Below are 22,134 nucleotides of genomic sequence, written 5' to 3'. Positions count from 1 at the left end.
CATTACGTACCAACAAAGATGCTAACATTAAATCTGGAAAATATTCAGAGCTGTATTTTCACACATCTAAAATAACACTAAATTCGCAATTTTGTATTTGCTCTCTTTAGTGAAGAAGAGGGTTCTTTTAATACAGTGCTAGATAACAGCTAATGAAACTACTTCAGTTCATTGAAATGTCTGCACAGGGCTCTGCTGGTTAAAACTAAACTGTCCGCACTCTTTGCATGCAGTACAGGTTTCCCTCGAGACTGGTGTTCACCCCCCAGTGGCATTTAGGAGACTGGAGGGAGGGCAGATTTGTCCAAGCATGGGAAGTACACTGGATAATGGAAGGGAGAATGTTCTGTGGGAGGTCTGTACATAACATACATCCACAAAGGAAAGTGCTGATTTGTTTTTTATCCATGAATTTCATTTTTAAGTTTATTAACTTAATCAGTTTTGCTAAAAAAACTAAAGGAAAGCAAAGCAAATAGAAACTTAATATTCAGCACCTGGGAGCACAGTACAAAGTGGTGCATTTCAATTTCAAGACAGACATTTTATTCAGATTTTAACACCACAGCTGTCAGGTTGTGTCATATAATGAATACATGACATAATTATAATTGATTGTATTTTAACTTTCTTAGTGGCGCGTAACTGTTATAAATTCATAGTGTCTTAAATTGGATGAAAATCAGAATAACATGAAGATGTTTAACAAATAAACTCCCTTTTGAAACACTCGTTGTCTGCAACTTACATGCACCCATGAGTACGCCCATCACCTTTCACTTAACGTTGGTCTGAAATCACGACAGAATTTTCACTTAATGTTAACTTGGAAGACAGATATATAGCAAGAAAGATTTGGGAAATTTTCTACATTTAAATAAGAAAATGTAGGCCAGCCTAGATGTTAAGGGGTTTATCTGAGTTTGCAAAGCTGAAAGCTAGTTAATAGAAGGACCATACCTCGAACCCAGCTTCCTTTAGTTCTAGTTTTCCTATCACGTTATCTTTGAGGTTTAAGGACGCCTCTGTGATATGTTGGCTGTGCCCACTGCAGAATGACCAGGGGACCCACTTGAGCCTTCTGGTGACCTAGTGCTCAGGGAGGCTCCAGGCATCTCAACGTGCTGAGGCTCCCTTGTCCCTGGAGCACCTGTTGACAGAGCTTCAGAGCTGGTAGTTTTGCACATTCACTGACAGACTTCAGTACTTTTCCTCCAAAAGAATGAGTATAGATGATCACGGTTAGATTTCTTCTTTTTATGTATATATAATTTTATTTCTATATATTATATATATATTTCATATGTATTTACTGAAGTGTATAGGCAGTTTACAATTTTTGGGTCAATTTCTGGTGTACAGCAGTGTTTCAGTTGTACATGAACATACATATATTCTTTTTTTTGTATTTTTTTCACCATAAATTACTACAAGATATCGAATATGGTTTCCTGTGCTATACAGCATGAACTTGTTTATCTGTTCTATATATATATGAGTATCTGCAAATCTCAAACTCCCAGTTTATCCCCTCCTACCCCCCCACCCTCCTGGTAACTACACGTTTGTTCTCTGTGTCTGAGAGTCTGTTTCTGTTCTGCAAATAAGTTTGTTTGCTTTTTTTTTTTTTTTTTTAAGATTCTTCAAAAAGTGATACCATATGGTATTCTTCTTTCTCCTTTCTCTTTCTGGCTTACTTCACTTAGAATGACAATCTCCAGATCCATCGATGTTGCTGCAAATGGCATTATTTTCTTCTTTTTTATGGTTGAGTAGTAGTCCATTGTGTGTGTGTGTGTGTGTGTGTTTGTATGTATGTATACACACCGCATCTTTATCCAGTCATCTGTCAATGGACATTTGGGTTGTTTCCATATCTTGGCTATTGTAGATAGTGCTGCTATGAACATTGAGGTGCTTGTGTCTTTTTTTTTTTTTTAATTGAAGTATAGTCAGTTTACAATGTTGTGTCAATTTCTGGTATACAGCACAATACTTCAGTCATAGAGGAACATACATATTCATTTTCATATTTTTCACTGTAGGTTACTATAGGATATTGAATATAGTTCACTGCTATACAGTATCAACTTGTTTGTCTGTTTTATGTATATTAGTTAATATCTTCAAATCTAGAATTCCCAATTTATCCCTTCCCATCCCTTTTCCCCCCTGGTAACTGTAGATTTGTTTTCTATGTCTGTGAGTCTGTTTCTATTTTATAAATAAGTTCATTTGCCTTTTTTTTTAAAATAGATTCCGCATATAAGTGATATCTTATGGTGTTTTTCCTTCTCTTTCTGGCTTCACTTAGAATGACGATCCTTTGGTCAATCCATGTTGCTGCAAATGGCATTATTTTATTCTTTTTTTATGGCTGAGGAGTAGTCCATTGTATAAATATACCACAGCTTCTTTATCCAGTCATCTGTCAGTGGACATTTAGGTTGTTTTCTGTTTTGGCTATTATATACAGTGCTGCTGTGAACATTGGGGTGCATGCATCTTTTAGAATTAGAATTCCCTCTGGATATATACACAAGAGTGGGATTGCTGGATCATACGGTAGGTCTATTTTTAATTTTTTGAGGAATCTCCATATTGTTTTCCATAGGCTGCACCAAACTACCTTCCCACCAGCAGTATAGGAGAGTTCCCTTTTCTCTATACCCTCTCCAGCATTTATTGTTTGTGGACTTTTTAAAGATGGCCATTCTGACTGGTGTGAGTTGATACTTCACTGTAGTTTTGATTTGCATTTCTCTGATAAGTAGTGATATTGAGTCTTTTTTTTTTTCCATGTGCCTATTGGCCATTTGTAGGTCTTCATTGAAGTGTTGCTTGTTTAGGTCTTAGGCCCAGTTTTGGATTGGGTTGCTTGTTTTTTTGATATTAAGGTGTTTGAGCTGTTTGTGTATTTTGGAAATTAAGCCCTTGTCAGTCACATCATTTGCAGATATTTTTCTCCCATTCTGTAGGTTGTCTTTTTGTTTTGTTGATGGTATCATTAGCTGTGCAAAAGCTTTTAAGCTTAAATGGATCCTATTTGTTTATTTTTGCTTTTATTTCCATTACTCCAGGAGCTGGTTCAAAAAATACATTGCTGTGGTTTATGTCTGAGAGTGTTCTGCCTATGTTTTCCTCTAAGAGTTTTATAGTATCTGGTGTTACATTTGGTCTTTAATCCATTTACTTTATTTTTATATATGGGGTTAGAGAATGTTCTAATTTCAGTCTTATACAGGTACCTGTCCAGTTTTCCCAGCACCACTTATTGAAGAGACTGTCTTTTCTCCATTGTATATTCTTGCCTCCTTTGTTGTAGATTGACTGTAAGTGCGTGGGTTTATTTCTGGACTTCCCTGTTCCATTGATCTATGTGTCTGCTTTTGTGCCAGTAACATACTGTTTTGATTACTCTAGCTTTGTAGCATAGTCTGAAGCCAGGGAGCATGATTCCCCCAGCTCCGTTCTTCATTTTCAAGATTGTTTTGGCTATTTGGAGTCTTTTGTGTTTCCATACAAATTTTAACATTTTTTGTTCCAGCTCTGTGAAGAAGGTCATTGGTAATTTGATAAGAACTGCATTAAATCTATAAATTACCCTGGGCAGTATGGCCCTTTTTTCCATACTGATTCTTCCAATCTAAGAACACAGTATATCTTTCCATTTGTTTATGTTGTCTCTGCCCACTTTCTGGAGAATTTTGATCATAAATGGATGTTGAATTTTATCAAAAGCTTTTTCTGCATCTATTAAGATTATCATATGGCTTTTATTCTTTAATTTGTTAATGTGGTGTATCATGTTGATTGATTTGCAGATACTGAAAAATCCCTGCGTCCCTGGAATAAATCCCACTTGATCATGGTGTGTGATCCTTTTAATGCATTCTTGGAGTTGATTTACTAGTATTTTGTTGAGGATTTTTGCATCCATATTCATAAGTGATACTGGCTTTGAATTTTCTTTTTTTTTTTTTTTTTTTTGTGATATCTTTGTCTGGTTTTAGTATCAGGGTGATGAAGTTCTCATAGAATGACTTTGAAAGTGTTCCTTCCTCTGCAGTTTTTTGGAATAGTTTCAGAAGGATAGGTGTTAACTTATTTTTTGAATTTAAGTACAGTCAGTTACAGTGTGTCAGTTTCTGGTGTACAGCACAATGTCCCAGTCATGCATATACATACATATATTCCTTTTCGTATTCTTTTTCATTAAATGTTATTACAAGATATTGAACATAGTTCCCTTTGCTATACAGAAGAAACTTTTTTTTAAATCTGTTTTTATGTATAGTGGCAAACATTTGTAAATCTCATACTCCCAATTTATCGCTTCCAACTCCCTTTCCCCGGTAACCGTAAGTTTGTTTACCATGTCTATGAGTCTCTTTCTGTTTTGTAGAATAGTTTATAGTGTCTTTTTTTTTTTTTTTTTAGATTGCACATATGAGTGATATCATATGATATTTTTCTTTCTCTTTCTGGCTTACTTCACTTAGAATGACGATCCTTTGGTCCATCCATGTTGCTGCAAATGGCATTATTTTATTCTTTTTTATGGCTGAGGAGTAGTCCATTGTATAAATATACCACAGCTTCTTTATCCAGTCATCTGTCAGTGGACATTTAGGTTGTTTTCTATGTTTTGGCTATTATATACAGTGCTGCTGTGAACATTGGGGTGCATGTATCTTTTAGAATTAGAATTCCCTCTGGATATATACCCAGGAGTGGGATTGCTGGATCATATGGTAAGTCAATTTTTAGTGTTTTGAAGACTCTCCATACTGTTTTTCCGTGATGGTTGCACCAAACTACATTCCCACCAGCAGTGTAGGAGAATTCCCTTTTCTTTTTACCCTCTCCAGCATTTATTGTTGTGTGGACTTTTGAATGATGGCCATTCTGACTGGTGTGAGTTGATACTTCACTGTAGTTTTGATTTGCATTTCTCTGATAAATAGTGATATTGAGGTTTTTTTTTTTTTTTTTTCATGTGCCTATTGGCCATTTGTATGTCTTCACTGGAGCATTGCTTGTTTGTTTATTCTGCCCATTTTTGGATTGGGTTGTTTGTATTTTTATTAGGTTGTGTGAGCTATTCATATATTCTGGAAATTAAGCCCTTGTCAGTCACATCATTTGCAGATATTTTCTCTCATCCCATAGTTTGTTGTTTTGCTTATGATTTCCTTTGCTGTTCTAAAGCTTGTAAGTTTAATTAGGTCCCATTTGTTTATTTTTGCTTTTATTTCTATTGCCTGGGTAGACTGCCCTAGGAGAACATTGCTGAGATTTATGTCAGAGAATGTTTTACCCACATTCTCTTGTAGGAGATTTATCATGTCTTGCTTATATTTAAGTTCTGAGTTTATTTTTGTGTATGTATTGTGGGAGTGTTCTAACTTCATTGATTAACATGCTGCTATCCAGTTTTCCCAAAACTATTTGCTGAAGAGACTGTCTTGTTTTTGCCTCCTTTGTCAAAGATTAGTTGACCATACGTCTGTGGGTTTATTTCTGGCCTGTCTGTTCTGTTCCACTGATCCATATATCTGGTTTTTATGCTAATACCACACTCTTTGATGACTGTAGCTCTGTAGTATTGTCTGAAGTCTGGGAGGTTTATTCCTCCAGCTTTGTTCTTTTTCTTCAATATTGCTTTGGCAATTCTGGGTCTTTTGTGATTCCATGTAAATTTTAGGATAGTTCTTTTTCTGTGGGGAAAAAAAAAATGTCCTGGGTAATTTGATAGGGATCACATTAAATCCGTGGATTGCCTTGGGCAGTATGACCATTTTTAATGGTAATTGATTCTTCCAATCCAAGAACATGGGATATCTTTCCATATCTGTAAGTCATCTTTAATTCCCTTAATCAATGTTTTGTAGTTCTCCATGTATAAGTCTTTCACCTCCTTGGTCAGATTTATTCCTAAGTATTTTACTGTTTTGAATGCAATTTTAAAAGGGATTGTTTCTTTACTTTCTTTTTCTGCTAATTCATTGTTAGTGTAAAGAAATGAAAGTGATTTTTTTTTTTTTGAGATCAGTTGTCCCACCGACGGATTTATTTTATAGACAAGTTATTCATTTAAAATAACAAACCATTTGGGCTATTTTTTTTTACAGTGAACAATTATATACATACATTATAAACACTATTTAACATAAAATGCATATCTAAGGTCTCCTTACATTTAACTAACCTGCTACTTCTACTTCATCTGTGATTAATTTTAGTCACTGATGAGTAAGTTTTTCTGCTTAAACTGGACTGTGCTGTCCCCTTAGCACCTTGGTCAAACCAGGTACTAAGTGATAGTACAAAACAAGCATTTATGTTTATGAACTATTCCTCTCTGACAAAAAGAACACATATGTTCCCGGGACAAGAGCTCTAAGATGGTTTTGGATTTAAGAGAGCAGTGTAAGAATGTAATATGAAAGTAAAGAATGTTTACCAAAGAAAGTGAAAAATGTTTCCTTTGAAATATTCCAAGGCTGCCTGAATTGTGTGCCCCATTTTCAAGTCATACCTCTGGATTTGGAGTGCCCCTTTGCTTTTCCATTAAGTGGGATGTAGATACAGATTATAGAAAAGTCATTCAAGGAGGTCCTGTTAAAATCTTAATAAAAGTTATCAATTTAACAAAAAAGTTCAAAATTACTTATTATAAATAGAAAAAACCAATTTAATTTTTTTAAGTGTGAATTTAATCAGTGAAGATTCCCTTTATCATACAACCTAAAATCAGTACATAGAGTATTTAAGTCAAAATTAAGGTTTGGTGTGAATTTGTTACTTAGCCAGTGCATCAAATATTTTAGCCTTCCAGAATACTACAGAATGAATTCCCTTTCTCATACAGTTTTCTAGTTCATCTGTGGAGGTTTTCTATAGTAATTGTTATTCACAAGTCCAGTTTTCTGAACATGCCAGTGTCAATCGTCATCATCCAACATTAAAATAGCCTTTATCGCCCTCAATGTGCACTTCCTGATCAGAATCCTCAGAATCCTGTGAGATCTCTGATTCAGGTTCCTCCTGGGAGGCAGGGGAGGGTGAACCCTGAGAGCTATCCAAAGCACCTTTATTCTGTTCGCTGGGAAGGCTTGCCTCAGGTCACAGGAATTGTCCAAACTTTACAGTTCTTTTTTGTTTTGAGGGTTCGCCTGTTTTAGTCTTTTCTATTTAGTACGTCGATTCTGAAACCAGGTTTTGACCTGCCTCTCGCTAAGCTGCAGCATCTTGGGCAGACGCTTCCTCTCGGGCAGGGAGAGGCTTCCTTGCTGGGTCTCAAACTTCTCCAGCTCTATGACCTGGTCGTTGGAGAACCTCACCTGGCCGCCTTTCCTTTTATGCAGTGGCCTCTGCAGGAAAGGACTCCAGAGCAGGGGTTTGCCCAGAGGGTCGTGGTGGAGCAGGGCATGTGTGTAATCGTTCACTGACCGCGGAAACGGGTACTCAGGGCCCACGAAGCCTCCGGGTCCATAGGCTGCGGCCAGCACGGCGGCAGAGTGGTGCTAGAAGACGGTGGATCGTGGTGGGCTCGTACACCGGGTGTCGGTAGGAGGACACGAGGCTGGTGAAGGAGGAGTTAGGGGACGGCAGTGTGGGCACGGGGATGGGCGTGGCGAGCCGCGCCCCACGGTGTCATAGGTGTAGAACCGGACCGGGTGCGCGGGCTGCAGCAGTGGTGTCCGCGCGAGCAGAGGGTACTGCCTGGTTCTGCTGCGCTGTGGCCCCCTGGAGAGCTGCCGGCCCGCGCCTCCCGTGCTACATTTATCTTGAAATGCCTGATTTTTGGATCTTCATCTTTTATCTTGCTACCTTGCAGAATTCTTTCATCAGCTCTAGAAGTTTTTGTGTGGAGCTTTTAGGGCTTTCTATATATAGTATCATATCATCTGCGTGTAGTGACAGTTTTACCTCTCCTTTTCCAACTTGGATCCCTTTTATTCCTTTTTCTCCCTTGATTGCTGTGGCTGAGACTTCCACTACTATGTTGAATAGAAGTAGTGAGAGTGGGCATCCTTGTCTTATTCCAGATTTTAGTGGGGAGGCTTTCAGTTTTTCACCCTTGAGTACTGTGGTGGCTGTGGGTTTGTCATAAATAGCTTTTATTATGTTGAGGTATGTTCCCTCTATACCCGCTCTTACTGGTAAGTTTTTATCATAAATGGGTGTTGAATTTTATCAAATGCTTTTTCTGCATCTATTGAGATGATCATGTGATTTCTGTCCTTTCTTTTGTTGATGTGTATCGTATTGATTCATTTGCATATGTTGAAACATCCTCATGTCCCTGAGATAAATCCAACTTGATCGTGGTGTTTATGGTCTTTTTTTATGTGTTGTTGGATTCTGTTTGCTAATATTTTGTTGAGGATTTTTGCATCTATGTTCCTCAGTGATATTGGCCTGTAATTTTCCTTTTTGGTAGTGTCTTTGTCTGACTTTGGTATCAGGGTGTTGGTGGTTTCATAGAATGAGTTTGGGAGTATTCCCTCCTCTTCAGTCTTTTGGAAGAGTTTGAGAAGGATCGGTATGAGTTTTTCTCAGTATATTTGATAGAATCCCCCAGTGAAGCCATCTGGTCCTGGACTTTTGTTTGCAGGGAGGTTTTTTACTGGTGATTCTATTTCACTTCTGTGATTGGTATGTTTAAATGATCTATTTTTTCTTGATTCAGTTTTGGTGGACTGTATGTTTCTAGAAACTTGTCTATTTCTTCTAAGTTGTCCAATTTATTGCCAAATTGTTCATGGTATTTCTGTTATGATTTTTTGAATTTCTGTGGTGTTGATTGTAATCTCTCCATTTTCATATTTTATTTGTGTCCTCTCTCTTTTCTTCTTGGTGAGCCTGGCCAGAAGTTTGTCAGTTTTGTTTACTCTTTCAAAAAAAAAACAGCTCTTGGTTTAATTGGGGTTTTTTTTCGTATTTTTTTAATCTCTATTTTACTTATTTTCTCCTTGATCTTTATTTTTTTCCTTCTGCTGACTTTAGGTTTTGTTTGTTCTTCTTTTTCTAATTATTTTATGTGGTAGGTAGGTTGTTTATTTGAGATTGTTCTTGTCAGTTAGATTTTTATGTCCTTCTGTTCCTTACCATCATTTCACACTTACAGTGCATGGAGTGAAATGGTATGTTGTAGTGCCAGCATTTTGTGTTGCTTGAACAACTCTCGTGCTCGTACATAATCCTGTGAATATCACGTCCAGGATTTTAAAATATCCTTGGGGATATTTAAGAAATCATGTTTAGAGGCCCTGTAAAGGCAGTAGGTGGCCCTGAGGTGGGACATGATGCATTTGAAGAAACAAGTGAAGGCCATGTGTTTGGATCCAAGGAGAGGGTGGGCGGGGCTAGAAACACACACCCTCCTGGACCATCTTCCTGACCTTTGCCCTCATTCTGAGAGCAGAGGGGAATCCTCTGCAGGTTTTCCCTTTTTGTTTGCTTGTTCCTTTTTTTTAAAAATCAGATTTGCCTTTAAAAAGCTCACTCCTGAAGTCTGGGTGTTGTGTGTGTTGGGGGTGGGGGTGTGTTAAGAGAGGACAGCTTTTGGTAGAGACCTGCTTCCGTGGATTGACGGGGAAAGGGGGTGAAAGCTTGAATGCGCAGGAGGTAAGAAAATGGGGGTGTTGTAAGTAGGCAACTTTGAGAGTTTATTGTCCAGGAAGAAAATCACGGAACGCATTTTTCACTCCCCTTTTACTCTCTAGGCCCCCAGAAATCTGTTTTCTCACTTTTGTCACCTCCCCACCCCCCCACCAGTAGCCTGGATCCCACAGTCATCCATTTCCTCTGGGGGTCCGTGCTCCCCGTGATCTCAGGCCTCGCCTCAGACTCGCTGTGTGAAGGAAAAGCCGGGCTGGTCTAACAAGATAACTCACAAGTCTAGGAATGTGAAGGAGAGGCTGAGCTGGGCTAACAAGATAACTCACAAATCTGAGTATTGGAATACTGATCTGAGCTCTGCTGGACTAACTTGTAAATCTAGGTTAATTAGTGTTGATTTGCTGTTCATGTTTTTTGCTAGCCAGCTGGGTTCTCAAAGATACGTATCTGGCTTTGGAATGTTGGTTTGCTGCCTCCCTGCCTCCACTTTTGTGATAATGATGCTGCTAAAGCTGTTCCATGGCTATTGGCCAAATACCCCAACCTTGTACTTAACCCTATAAAACCTCATGCGCACGTCTTGGAGGTGCTCAGAGCTTCGGAGCAGAAGCCCCTCTGAGCCCGCTGGCGTAATACACCTGAGTACTCCAACCCTCCGAGTGGTGCTTGTTTCTTGGCTGGCCTGTCGTTTCCGTAACAGCTGGGCCAGAAATCCACCCTCTCCATATTCCAGTTATGTTCTCACTTTCCCCTAATTTCTTTACTGGGTTAGTGGTGTGGCCATTTCTGACCCCTCCCACTTTTTACCTCCACCCCCCCCCCCCCCCGCCCAAGTGTCCAGGGTTTGTGATTATCCAGAGACTCTCAAGTCTTAGTGATTCAGCTTCTTTATTGTCTCTTGGATTTACTCTCTTTGCTTTCTCACTGTCAGCTGCTTTGTCATCTTTTGACTGGGTCTACCATCTGCCTCTTAGTTCTTCAATGAAAAAATGAGGGTGTAATACCTACTTAAAAATTTTGCTGGGATCATTAATTTAAGTGTGGTGTGTGAGAAACGGAGCAAGGGGCCTTGCTGTTAGTGGATGTTCTGGGTTTCTTCTGTTCCTACTCACTCACTTATGTCCATGGCCCCAGTTTTTAGCCACTCTTTGTTTTTATCCTACTACCAGAGTTATCTTCCCCAAATATGCCCCTTTTTTTTTTTTTGAGCCTAGAAAGGTTTATTGCAGGGCTAAGCAAGGAGGGCCGTCTTGTGCTTGAACAACTGGAACTCCCCAGATATGCCCTTTTTAAGCATCTTCAGTGTTTCCCCATTGCCTGAGGGCAGCCAAATCTCCTTAATAACATCTCGGTCCAGGCCCACAGTCCAGTCTCAGCCGTTTCATCTGCCCCACCCTGTACACCTTTCCCTCCTTAGCTCTCACACGCCTTCCTTGCTTCTTACGTCCCAGGTATCACAGAGGACTAGATGTCTGAGAATGCTGTTTTGACTTTTTTGTGTGATTTTTGAATCAGAGTGCCTTTTTCGTTTTTCTCCCTTATCTCTTCAGTGTTCATCACTATGCACCAGTAACTTATGTATTTGCTAGAATTATTATATATGTGTCTTTACGTGTCTGTGAATGTACACGTCTGTGTGTAACATGCACACGCCTCACAGGCTGTTACTGTGAATAGGGGTGGCGTGAGGTCAGCTCTGCCATCAGTTAGATGTATTACCTTGTTGGGAAGTGACTTAGACTCTATAAACTTGTGTATTTTCATCTGTTAAATGAAGCAGGGTTTAAATGGATGGTCTTTATCTCTGCCCTTTGTAAAGGCCTGAACTTAATTATAACCGAGGTAAAGTAAATCTATGAGAGGAACTAAAATAACTCACCCAGATCTGTTGATTTTTATTTTTTTATTTTTATTTTTTAATATTTGTGGGGTGGTAATTAGGTCTATTTATTTTTGGAGGAGGTGCCGGGAATTGAACCCTGGACCTCATGCATGCTAAGCATAAGCTCTACCACTTGAGCTATACCCTCCCTGCAAAATTTATTTTAAAAAAATTGGGGGGGTAATGTGGTTAGGTTTTACTTACTTATTTTTAGTGGAGGTACTGGGGATTGAACCCAGGACCTTGTGCATGCTAAGCATGTGCTCCACCACTGAGCTATATCCTCCCTCTTTAATAGAATTTAAAGAATTTAGATGTTAACAGCATGAGGGAAAAAAGAGCTGGCATTTGGTGAGTGGCAAGCACTTAATGTACCTTATGTCATTTAATCCTTGGAAACCCTGCTTGAGACAAGGAGCTATTTTTACATAGGAGGAAATTGAGGACTAGAAAGGTAAAGTCATTTGCCCAAGATTTAAAGCTGGTCATTCTGTCTCGGCTGTTAGGCTCTCCCACAGACAGCCACGGCGGAGCCGCGGCCCCTGCTCCGGCTCTTGTCAGCTGTGCTTTCTCACCACCAGTTCATCTCCAGACCACGGGCTGTTTACTCCAGACAGTTTGGGGTGGGGATGGGGTTTGGTCGAGTGTACGTGTTCATCCTGGTTTCTTTCCCTTTCTCTCCTGGGTAATATTTCTATTTAAACACCTCTGTAGCCAAACACTAATGCTAGACTTTCTGTGCTTACTTTTTCTTGGAGGTATAAAGTGTATTTGTATGCATAGTATTTAATCTAAACAAAGCAAATGTTTGTTTCACGTTACAGGAAAGAGATGAAATTTATGGCAGGTAATGAATATTCTTACTATAGTACTTCTCACTTTTGTGTGTCTGGACTCCCATACAGCTCAAAAGCAAGGGTTTCTGAGCCTTGAGTTTAGGGGAGGTGTAGGTGGGAGCAGGAAATGACTCTGTTGATGCACATGTTGATGTGCATACATGTCAGTCTACATACGTGTGTTATAGTTGTTCTCTGTGTGTTACATACGTGCTCCTAAGTGTTTTACTTGTGTTAGCTTTAAAAGTTTTAAAGTGTAATTGATTTACAATGTGTTAGTTTCTGGTGTACAGCGTAGTGATTCAGTTATACATAATATGCTTTTTCATTATAGGTTGTTACTAGATACTGAATGTAATTCCTTGCTGTTTATCTGTTTTATACATGGTGGTGTGTAGCTGTTAATCACAAACTCCTAATTTATCCCTCCCCTTTCCCCTTTGGTAATCATAAGTTTGTTTTCTATGTCTGTGAGTCTCTTTCTATTCTGTAAATAAGTTTACTTGTATGAGTTTTTTAGATTCCACATACTAGCTTTTTAAAATCTTCTCAATGACCTTTTGGAGGCAGGTAGTATTACTATCTGCATTTTGTAGTTGAGGAAATCAAGGCACAGAGAGGATAAGAAACTTGCCTAAGGTCACAGAGCTAGGGTACCTGCTGCACTGACTTGCAGCTCTGCACCTGAGTTAATTCAGATTTGTATAGTTAACCACTTAAATACACTGCTGGACTGTCTCTCAACTAATGTGTATCCTTTCCTGAGATTTGGACTCACTGAACTTTGGGAGGTTGGAGGGACATTGTTAACAGATTGTCTTCAAAGTAAAAATGACTAGCCCTCATGGGGTTATATGTAAGCCACTTGAATTATTGAAGTATCCTTGAGGAACTAAGGCAGTCCTTCTTACTATGTGTTATTAACAGTATTTTTAAAATGCAGGTATGAAAATATTACAGATTCATGAAGAAGCTTTAATTTATTCTACAGAATGTCATTGAAATGGAAATTTTTCATATGTTTAAGGGCTGGATGGTAGAGTAGATTGTCTTGGATTACAGCAGATAAGGAATATTTGAAAGATTTGGCAGTAATAAGTAAAGCAAACATCTTTTCTGTTTAGAGAGCAGTAATGCTAGATTCTAAAATTGTACTTTGCAGGAAGAAAATTTGAGCTAATAGAGACATTTTTATAGGTTTGAGGAAAATTTCGTTGGTTAAGAAGTAATACTCTATAATAAGTTTTTATGTCTTTATATTAAGCTCAAGTTGTTCCTTCCCCCTCTTTTTTTTTAGCTCGTCACCAAAGGACATGGATGAAAATGAAAGCAACCAGTCCCTGATGACAAGTAGTCAGTATCCTAAAGAAGCAGTAAGAAAACGCCAAAATTCACGGAATTCTGGAGGAAGTGATTCTTCTAGGTTTTCCAGGAAAAGTTTTAAACTGGATTACAGACTAGAAGAAGATGTAACTAAGTCAAAGAAAGGAAAGGATGGGAGGTTTGTTAATCCTTGGCCAACGTGGAAAACCCCCTCTATTTCAAATGCTCTCAGATGGCTGATAATGGAAAAAAATCACAGCAGTGTTCCGACCTCCAAAGAGGTAACGTTCGGCTTTTTGGGTGCGTTGTATTTACTCTTAACATACGTATTACTTAACTCTGCCGTGAATTGTATTCTGACACACAAGTTAGTTAATTGAGCCCTTTTGGATGATGAGGTTCTGGGGAGATGATGTGAATAAGGTGCCTTCAGGTTCGTGGTTTAACAGCAGAGTACATGCGTGAATAACCAGCTCTGATCTGGTGGCAACTAGAGGTAGGAACAGAATGCTTACGCACAGGAAAGGAAGCGGTTACTTCTGGCTGGTGGGATTGGAAATGGCTTCACAGAGGAGGTGCTATTTGAGCTGGGCCTGGAAGGATGAAAGCAGTGGTGTTCCTGGTAGATGATGGCGTGACCAAGGTCACGAAGGTGAGAGAGTGCGTGACATGTTCTAGAAAGTAGTAATCTGAGTGTTTGGAATGTGAATTATCAGGGTTAAGCCTAGCGTGCTTGGTTCTTCATCCTCGGATAAAGCTGCTAAAGCTGTAAAAGAAATTGTTGATAACCTTTCTAGACCCTTAAAAATGGGCAGTAGTTCACTGGCCTTTGAATATGCTTAGTTATGCGTAGGATGAGATTGTTAACGTTTGGCCTCCAGCTTATTAGGCGAATGCGGTTTTACTTTGGTGGGGAGTGGCTGCTCCCAGCTGCAGTAGCACTTTTTTCTCCTTCCTTAGTTTTTGCCCCTTTCCACCTCCTGCCTCCCTTGGCTTCTCTTTTCCACCACTTCCTGTCCTGCTTGGCTTTGTGGGGAATTGAGAGATAAGGAACCAGACATGGGAAGTGGTGGCATCCCTGAAGGCTTGATCTGCAGTGGGAAGAGGTGGGTGGGTGTGTGAGTGGTGGTGGTGGTGGTGGTAGGTCTACTTGGGTAAGCGTGTCCACTTTTCCTTAAAAGGTGTGAGGTTTAAAAACCTGGTATTATCATTTTGATGCTAAGGAATGTTCATAGTAATAATCCTAGTTAACAGCTGATTAACATGAATAGTACTTTCCCAGTACTTCTAAAGAATGAGTCAGAATATTAATAAAACCTTATTATTTGTCTCAACTTTGAGGGTTGGAAAAACAAGAACATTTTTTTTCTTCTGAAGAACCCAGTGTGAAGAGAAACACGGAGTCAAGCTGTGAAAAGAAGAGTTTAGGTCAGGAGGCTGAGATGGGAAGGCCATCTGTTGGGGTAAATTTCTTCCTGGTGTTTGGGCTACAGCTTCTAAAAATAAAGAAGTATTTCTATCCTTTTAGTTATGTTTTTTCTGAAAGAGGAAAGCAAGTGACCACATGAAGGTGGAAATACATCTCTGCACTCTAATGATTTGGAGATATTCTGGAAACTGGGTTGAATTTCTGAGAACTCGCCAGGCCAGTGGTTCTTAAACCCTTGTGGATACTGGCCCCTCTTGAAAATCTGATGAAAGCTGCAGGCCCGCTTCTTAGAGAAATACACACGTGCGCATAAACAGATGGCATTTTACCATAATTTAAGGGAGTTCCTGGGCACTTCTCAAGCCTGTCTGTTAACTCATTCATTTAGTCAGTGTTTTACTGAGCACCTGCTGTGTGCCCGGCACACTGTTCTGTGTGCTAGAGTTAGAGCCATGAGCAAAGCAGAAAGACACCCTGGCTTCCTTGGACCTTAGGTTTAGTGGAAGAGACACAAAAAACAAACAAGTAAATGACGTAGGATATTGAAGGATGAAAGATGGAAGTGCTCTGAGGAGCACTAAGAGAAGGAAGTTAAGGCATGGAGGTGGGAGCTGCATTCTTTAATGATGTGGAAGCTCTTTTTTTTCTTTCCCCTAAGGCAGGCGGTTTCTTTTTAAAGGAAGTGTCAAAGGGAGGCCTCCGTATGAACCACTTTAACAAATTCAGTGTAAAGCAAGCAAGAGAGGAGACACCTTTGTCCTGTTCCAGTTTCTGTTTTCTTTTACCTACGTCTTGTTTCCCCCTTGTTTCCGGTACAAGCCTAAAACTAGATCAAGTGCATGCTGACTTCTGTTGCTTTCACAGATAACTCTAAGTCCATATTTAATCCCTTTAAATTGCCAAAATTATTACTTTCAAGAACTCCTGAATGTGATAGTGTCCTTCATTTAAAAAAAAAAAATTAAAGACCATGTAAAGAATACCTACTTCAGATTACTGGGTCAGTTCAGAATTTAATCAGGTTTCTGGAAATTATTTTTGTTAGACATTGGCACAACTTCAAATTACTGTTTTGGAAGGAGAGGATGATATGATTTATGTAGGACTGTAATGACTATGTATTATGCAGTTTATATCATTATAATATATTTAGGTATATGAATATGAAAGTATTTTGGAAAAAACATGATGAAAGGATAAGATAACAATACAACAGGTATAAACAAAATGAAATAGGCTTTTAGTTGAGCTACACAATTTAGTTGCCTCGTCAGAAAACAGTACTTGGACCGTTCCTGCCATTTGCTTTTTTTTTTTTTTTTTTAATTTTTTATTGAAGTATAGTCAGTTTACAATGTTGTCAGTTTCTGGTGTACAGCACAGTGCTTCAGTCATATAGGGACAAACATATGTTCGTTTTCTTACTCTTTTTTTAACCGTTAAGTTGCTACAAGATGTTGAACATAGTTCCCTGTGCTGTCCTGCCATTTGCTTGTTCCGGGTCACTGGAGCAGTGGTCCGAGCACAGACTTCGCGTTGTTCGTGGGCTGTCATTGCCCTGTGTTCTTGCACTGGCTCAGTGACCTTGTCTGATTGTTACCATTGTTGATTGTCTCCAACACTCAGGGCAGAGGAGATGACTGGAGAGTTTTAAAGAGGGAGGGAAGCAGGCACCTCCTGAGTTTCATTAGTGGAAGGAGGCTGTGCTTCTCAGTTACTGCTGTAGAGGGGAGAGGGGCAGTCACAATGTAGTGTGACAGAGACACGGGACTGAGGCCACTCAGTATGGCTCGTGGAGAAAGTGGGACACCAGGCTCAGGCTCGGGTTCCTAACCAAGAGTGTGGCCTTACTTCTATAATGGTCCCTTTGAAGAACTCTTCTTTTTCTGTCTGTAAAGTTAGGCTAAGACAGTTTAAGTTACTAGGATTGTTTTGAGATTCACACAACACATGAAAGTGCTTTGGAAATATCACGTACTCTGCAGATGTATGATACTGAAGATAGGAGGCCCTTTGAAGAAATGAAACATACTAGTTATTTTATCTTTATAGTTTTTTTTTTTGGTTGGTTGGTTATTTATTTATTCATTTTAGATTCTACCTATAAGTGATAGCAATCATACAGCATTTTTGTTTCTCTTTCTTGCTTCACTTAGAATGATGGTATTCAGGTCCACCCATGTTGCTGCAAATGGCATTATTGTATTCTTTTTTACAGCCGAGTAGTGTTCCATTGTATATCTGTACCACATCTTTATCCAGTCATCTGTTGATGGACATTTGAGTTGTTTCTAAGTTTTGGATATTGTAAATAGTGCTGCTATGAACATTGAGGTGCATGTGTCTTTTTGAATTTTATTATTCTCTGGGTGTATGCCCTGTTTTTCTAGTTTGCTAACAGGTTGCTTTTTAATTTTTATCAAGGAAAAATTTATAGGTATGCAGCTTTTAAAAAGTCAGTACTGACAGGCTTATAAGAAAAATAGCAGTCTCCTAACCAGCCTCTGCCAGCCTGTCCCCTTCCCAGAGGCAGCAACTTTCAACCCTTTAAGCTGTTTCTTCTAGAGTTTATCTGCCTATTTCTTTCCTTTTAATTTTTTTGTGGTAAGAGCATTTCCATGAGATCTACCCCTTAGTTATAAGCGTGCGGTGCCTTATCGTTGACTCCAGGTACCATGTTGTACAGCACATCCGTGGAGCTTACTCATCTTGCGTAACTGCAACCTAATACCTGCTGACATGGGCTCCCACTTCCCTCTCCCCCCCAGCCCCTGGCAACCACTCTTCCACTCTGAGTCTGTGAATTTGACTATTTCAACATGATATGTGGTTATTTGTTTATTCATTGTGCTCCATGCCTGCTGAGCCCTTTAGATGTGAAAATTTTTTGACTTCGGTCTAGGAAATTTTGCCTGTTTCTTTGAAAATGTCCTTCCCTCTTTTTATTCTAAATGATTTTTCCTTCTAAAATGGTTATTAATCGTATTTTGGACCTCTTAAATCAATCTTCTGAGATTTTTTCTCCTGTACTTCATCTCTATTAATTTTTTTGTTTTGCTTTCTGACAGATTTCCTCAAGAATGTATTTGTTTCCATTTTAAATACTTCAGTGTTTGTCTCAGAGTTTTAAGTGATGGATGAAAACTGTCACAATATGAAATTTTAAAAAACCTAGAAAATATGAATACTCTGATCTTAACTGTGCATAAAAATCGACCTGTGCATAAAGATAACAGTGGTTATAATCTCTTCACATTGGTATAATGGATGGCTACTCTTATCATCTTTATATGTTTTCTCTATTTTCAAAGTATTTTATGAAGGGCATTTTCTTTTATAATCAAGGAAGAGTTTAAATACAAATATAAAACATTGTACGTTAATAATTAATTGAATTAGAGGTATTTTGGTAACAGATCAGTCTCTATTCAGTGGTCACTTGTATCATCAAAATAAATACGAAAATGAAAAAATTGTATTTAAACTTCAAATTTGAGTTGCAGAGTAATAAATACAAAAGTTTCCTAAAACAGTAAAAAGATACTTTCAGTTGGAAGAGTAGTGGGTGAATGAATGTTGAGATTTCCCCTTTTCTTAAGAAAAGTAAAACGTTAACTAGTGTACTGGTTAATTATGGGCCAGGGGATTTTCCCATTTGTAGCTTTAAAAAAGGAAGACCAGCCAAGAAGAATCTTGATCTAGTAAAGAAAATGCCAAGTGAGTGCGTGGTTTCCTCAGATAAACAAGAATTTCTCTGCCCCCATTCTATGTGCTTTTTGAAACTCTGATGATTAGGATAAAAACTAAAAACTTTTCTTTTTGGAATCTCAACTGTAGGCTCTATTTCTTTGAATTTCACAGGATAGTAGTGCTAGAGATCAAGTTATTTAAAATAAGCTACTCTTTTGTGATGGGCTTGGAAACAAATGTATCGTGAAGAAAGGAACTTGAAGAAAAGTGTGACCGTTTAATCCAGGTGTCTTGTCAGCCTTTTACCTTTTTTAAAAATAGCTTTGAGATAAAATTCAGGTGCCATGCGATTGACCTGTTTAAAGTGTACAGTTCAGTGGTTTTCAGTACATTCAGAGTTGTGCAGCCGTCACCACAATCTAACGCACTTTAATTACCCCCAAAAGAAACCCCATGTCCTTAGTCATCACCCCCCAGTTCTCCTGCCCTCCTCCAGCCCCTGGAAATCGCTCATCTCTTTTCTGTCTCTATGGATTTGCCTATTCTGGAAATTTCATATAAATAGGATCACACAATATATGGTCCTTTGTGACAGGCTTCTTTCACACTTCACCTGGTAATACGGTGTTTGGAGAACAAGGTGAGGCTGTCAGAGGTGCTCAAGGTTTTACTTTGTTTCCTCTCAGTCGTCAGCAGGTAATGTCAGGTATAAAACTTCAAATGGCTTTTAAACTTAGAGTGAGAAGAAAATGCAGCAAGCTTCAGGGAATTTTGTTTCAGCTGTTCTGATGCACTGTTCAAACATGGTACTTAAAATTTTTTTTATAGTTATATTAACATAATACAAGCTCCACGTATTCAAAAAGTACAATTTGATTAGTTCTGATAGTTACATATACCCACAAAATGATCAGCATGATCAAGATAGTGAACATACCCATCATCTCCAAAATTTCCTTTGTAGTAATCCGTCTCTCACTCCCCCACCTGCCCTGCAGGCTGTGTGTTACAGGCACACCTCGGAGGTACTGCAGGTTGGGTTCCAGCCCACTGCAGTAAAGCCATAAAGCCAGTCACACCAATTTTTTGGTTTTCTAGTGCGTATAAAAGTTATGTTTACTATATACTGTAGTCTGTTAAGTGTGCAGTAGCATTTTGTCTAAAAAAACAATGATGTACAGTACTTAATTTGAAAATACTTTATTGCTTAAAAAATGCTAACCCATCACCTGACAAGGTGGGGTTGCCACAAACCTTCAGTTTACTGAAAAAAGAAAAAAAAAGGTATCTGTGAAGTGCATTTAAACTAGGTGTGCCTGTACTGTTTTTATGTATTAAATGAGATATTTGGGAGTATGTATAGTTGTCTGAGGCATGGAGTGCGGTCATGTGAGTGCTGTAATTTCTCTAATCCTTTTTTTTTTTTAATTAAAAAAAATTATTTTTGGCAAGATGGGGGAGGGAATTAGGTTTATTTATTTTTAGGGGAGGTACTGGGGATTGAACCCAGGACATGATGCATGCTAAGCATGCGCTCTACCACTGAGTTGTAACCCCCGCCCCCAGGAGGACTTTAAAGTGCCTTGATGTTACTTAGGATCTTAACTCGGTTAGAAACTATGAGAAAGGAAATGGGTTTTAAAAAAAAATACGAGAGATGGATAGGTTGGTGCCTGATTGGCTGTTAGGTTTGGGGCTTGCTTGCTTCTTCTAGAACACGTGCAGAGGGCTTGCTGTGTGCCAGGTGCTCCTAATTCAGTTTCCAGTGATGATAGGTAGGTGATTGTTATACCCATTTCTCAGATGAGGAAACAATGGCTGACGGTGGCTAAGAGAAATCTTGATCATCCTCCATCTCTGCTGCTGCTCCTCCCTGTCCAGGCCGTTCGCCCACTGGGACAGGCTCAGTGACCTGTTTCCCTTCACTAGCCTCTCCCCGTCTACCCTCTCATCCCTGCCCAGCACCGTCTCCTTTATCCAGGTCTGTATCTCTGCAGGCGGCTGAGGGGATGCACCCCAGCTCATCATCTGTTTTCTCTAAATGTAAATGGGTCATGTCTTTTTTTTTTTTTTTTTTTTAATGATGCTTCCTCACTGTCTCTGGGTAAGCTACGGCATTCAAGGCTCTTACTGGGTTCTGATCCTTTATAAATTCCATTGTCTTCTGCCTCCAGATGCCATATTCCTTCTTGGCTCTCTGCCTTTGCTTGGGCATTTTCTCCACCTGAAAGGCCCTTCCTCCTCTCTGCCTCATGAACTCATTCCTCAGGAACCCACACAACTTACTGTGTCTGTAGTGCCTTCGGCAGCTTTCTTATTAGCCTGTAGCATGTCGTGTATTTTATTTAATTATCCAATACCACATCTTTTTCAAAATTGACTTGCAGCAACTTATAAAAAGGACATGTAGCAGTAAAAAATGGATGGATGGATATACAAGACCAAATGGACAATTAGAATAGAAAAACAGCCAAGAATACAGTTAGTATAGAAACTGTTTCATCACGCTGCACACTGCGGAGGCAGCCTCAGCTTTTATTCTGAACTTCCGAGTCAAAGCAAAAAGCCAAGCAGGAATGATCGGTTTCCCCAGTGACAGTCAAATGAATAAAGCCAGCTGCTCTGGAGAAGAGGAGCTTTTCCTGTTACAGGGAATTGAGAGACATGTTTCTGGGGTGAGTGAGGGGGTGGGTTGGGCGGGGTGGTTCCCAGTCAGAGAGACAGCCCTGCGGTGTATGTTTCTCCAGGTGGCTTCCTGTAACAGATGTGGTTGCAGCTGTGTGGCAGAACCCCAAAGCAGAGTTTATGGAAGCAGTTTTATAGAAGCCAGGACTGTGAGCCTACAACACAGCTGCTTGTTTGACCTAGCTTAGTTCAAGGATGTAATGTAGAATAACCAGAGCAGGAACACTTACTACGTTTTCTTGTAGTTATCGTTTCACATCTGTTTGCCTCCAAAAGTGATGAGCTTATCATGGGCAGGGACCGTATTTCACTTTGGTTTGATCAGTGGTAGAAAAACCTCAAGGGTGAGGAGTGGGGAGAACCGTCCGTCACTGGGATTTGCCCAGAAATAAGCATTGAATTCTGCTGTGTACTAAGGAAGTCAGGTTCGTATCTGAGATCCAGGATCTACGCGTAAGTGGTCAAAAGTTTTCTTCACTGCTTCTGGGCGCGGATCTTCTCTGTGAGGCAGTTCTCAGCAGGACCAGAACCGCGGTAGCAGAGGGACTGCGCCTCGGCCCGGCGCCTCCTGCCAGTTATAGAAGCGTCTTGCCTGAATTTAGTCAAGTCAGCAGTACTCAACGTTTCACATTTAATTTTCCCTTTGTCCTTTGCATTTG

At 39.4% G+C, this 22,134-nt stretch overlaps 1 protein-coding gene and 1 pseudogene across 9 annotated transcripts in view; one reads left to right on the top strand and one right to left on the bottom strand.

Annotated features, from left to right (window-relative positions):
• NAPEPLD (N-acyl phosphatidylethanolamine phospholipase D) overlaps window positions 1-22,134 on the top strand; it is a 60,712-nt gene that overhangs the window by 15,230 nt on the left and 23,348 nt on the right. For all 9 annotated transcript variants that reach the window (XM_010984801.3, XM_064487660.1, XM_064487662.1 and 6 more), the window contains one exon: window positions 13,646-13,952. In XM_010984801.3, coding sequence (XP_010983103.3) covers window positions 13,646-13,952 — 307 coding nt within the window. The remainder of the gene's footprint in view (window positions 1-13,645; window positions 13,953-22,134) is intronic.
• Window positions 6,958-9,207, bottom strand: LOC135321738 (hematopoietically-expressed homeobox protein HHEX-like; annotated as a pseudogene).

Source organism: Camelus dromedarius, chromosome 7 (genome assembly GCF_036321535.1).
Source record: "Camelus dromedarius isolate mCamDro1 chromosome 7, mCamDro1.pat, whole genome shotgun sequence".
Taxonomy (NCBI): Eukaryota; Metazoa; Chordata; class Mammalia; order Artiodactyla; family Camelidae; genus Camelus; species Camelus dromedarius.
Note: the sequence above shows the minus strand (reverse complement) of the source record. Positions and strands in the feature narration are given on the sequence as shown.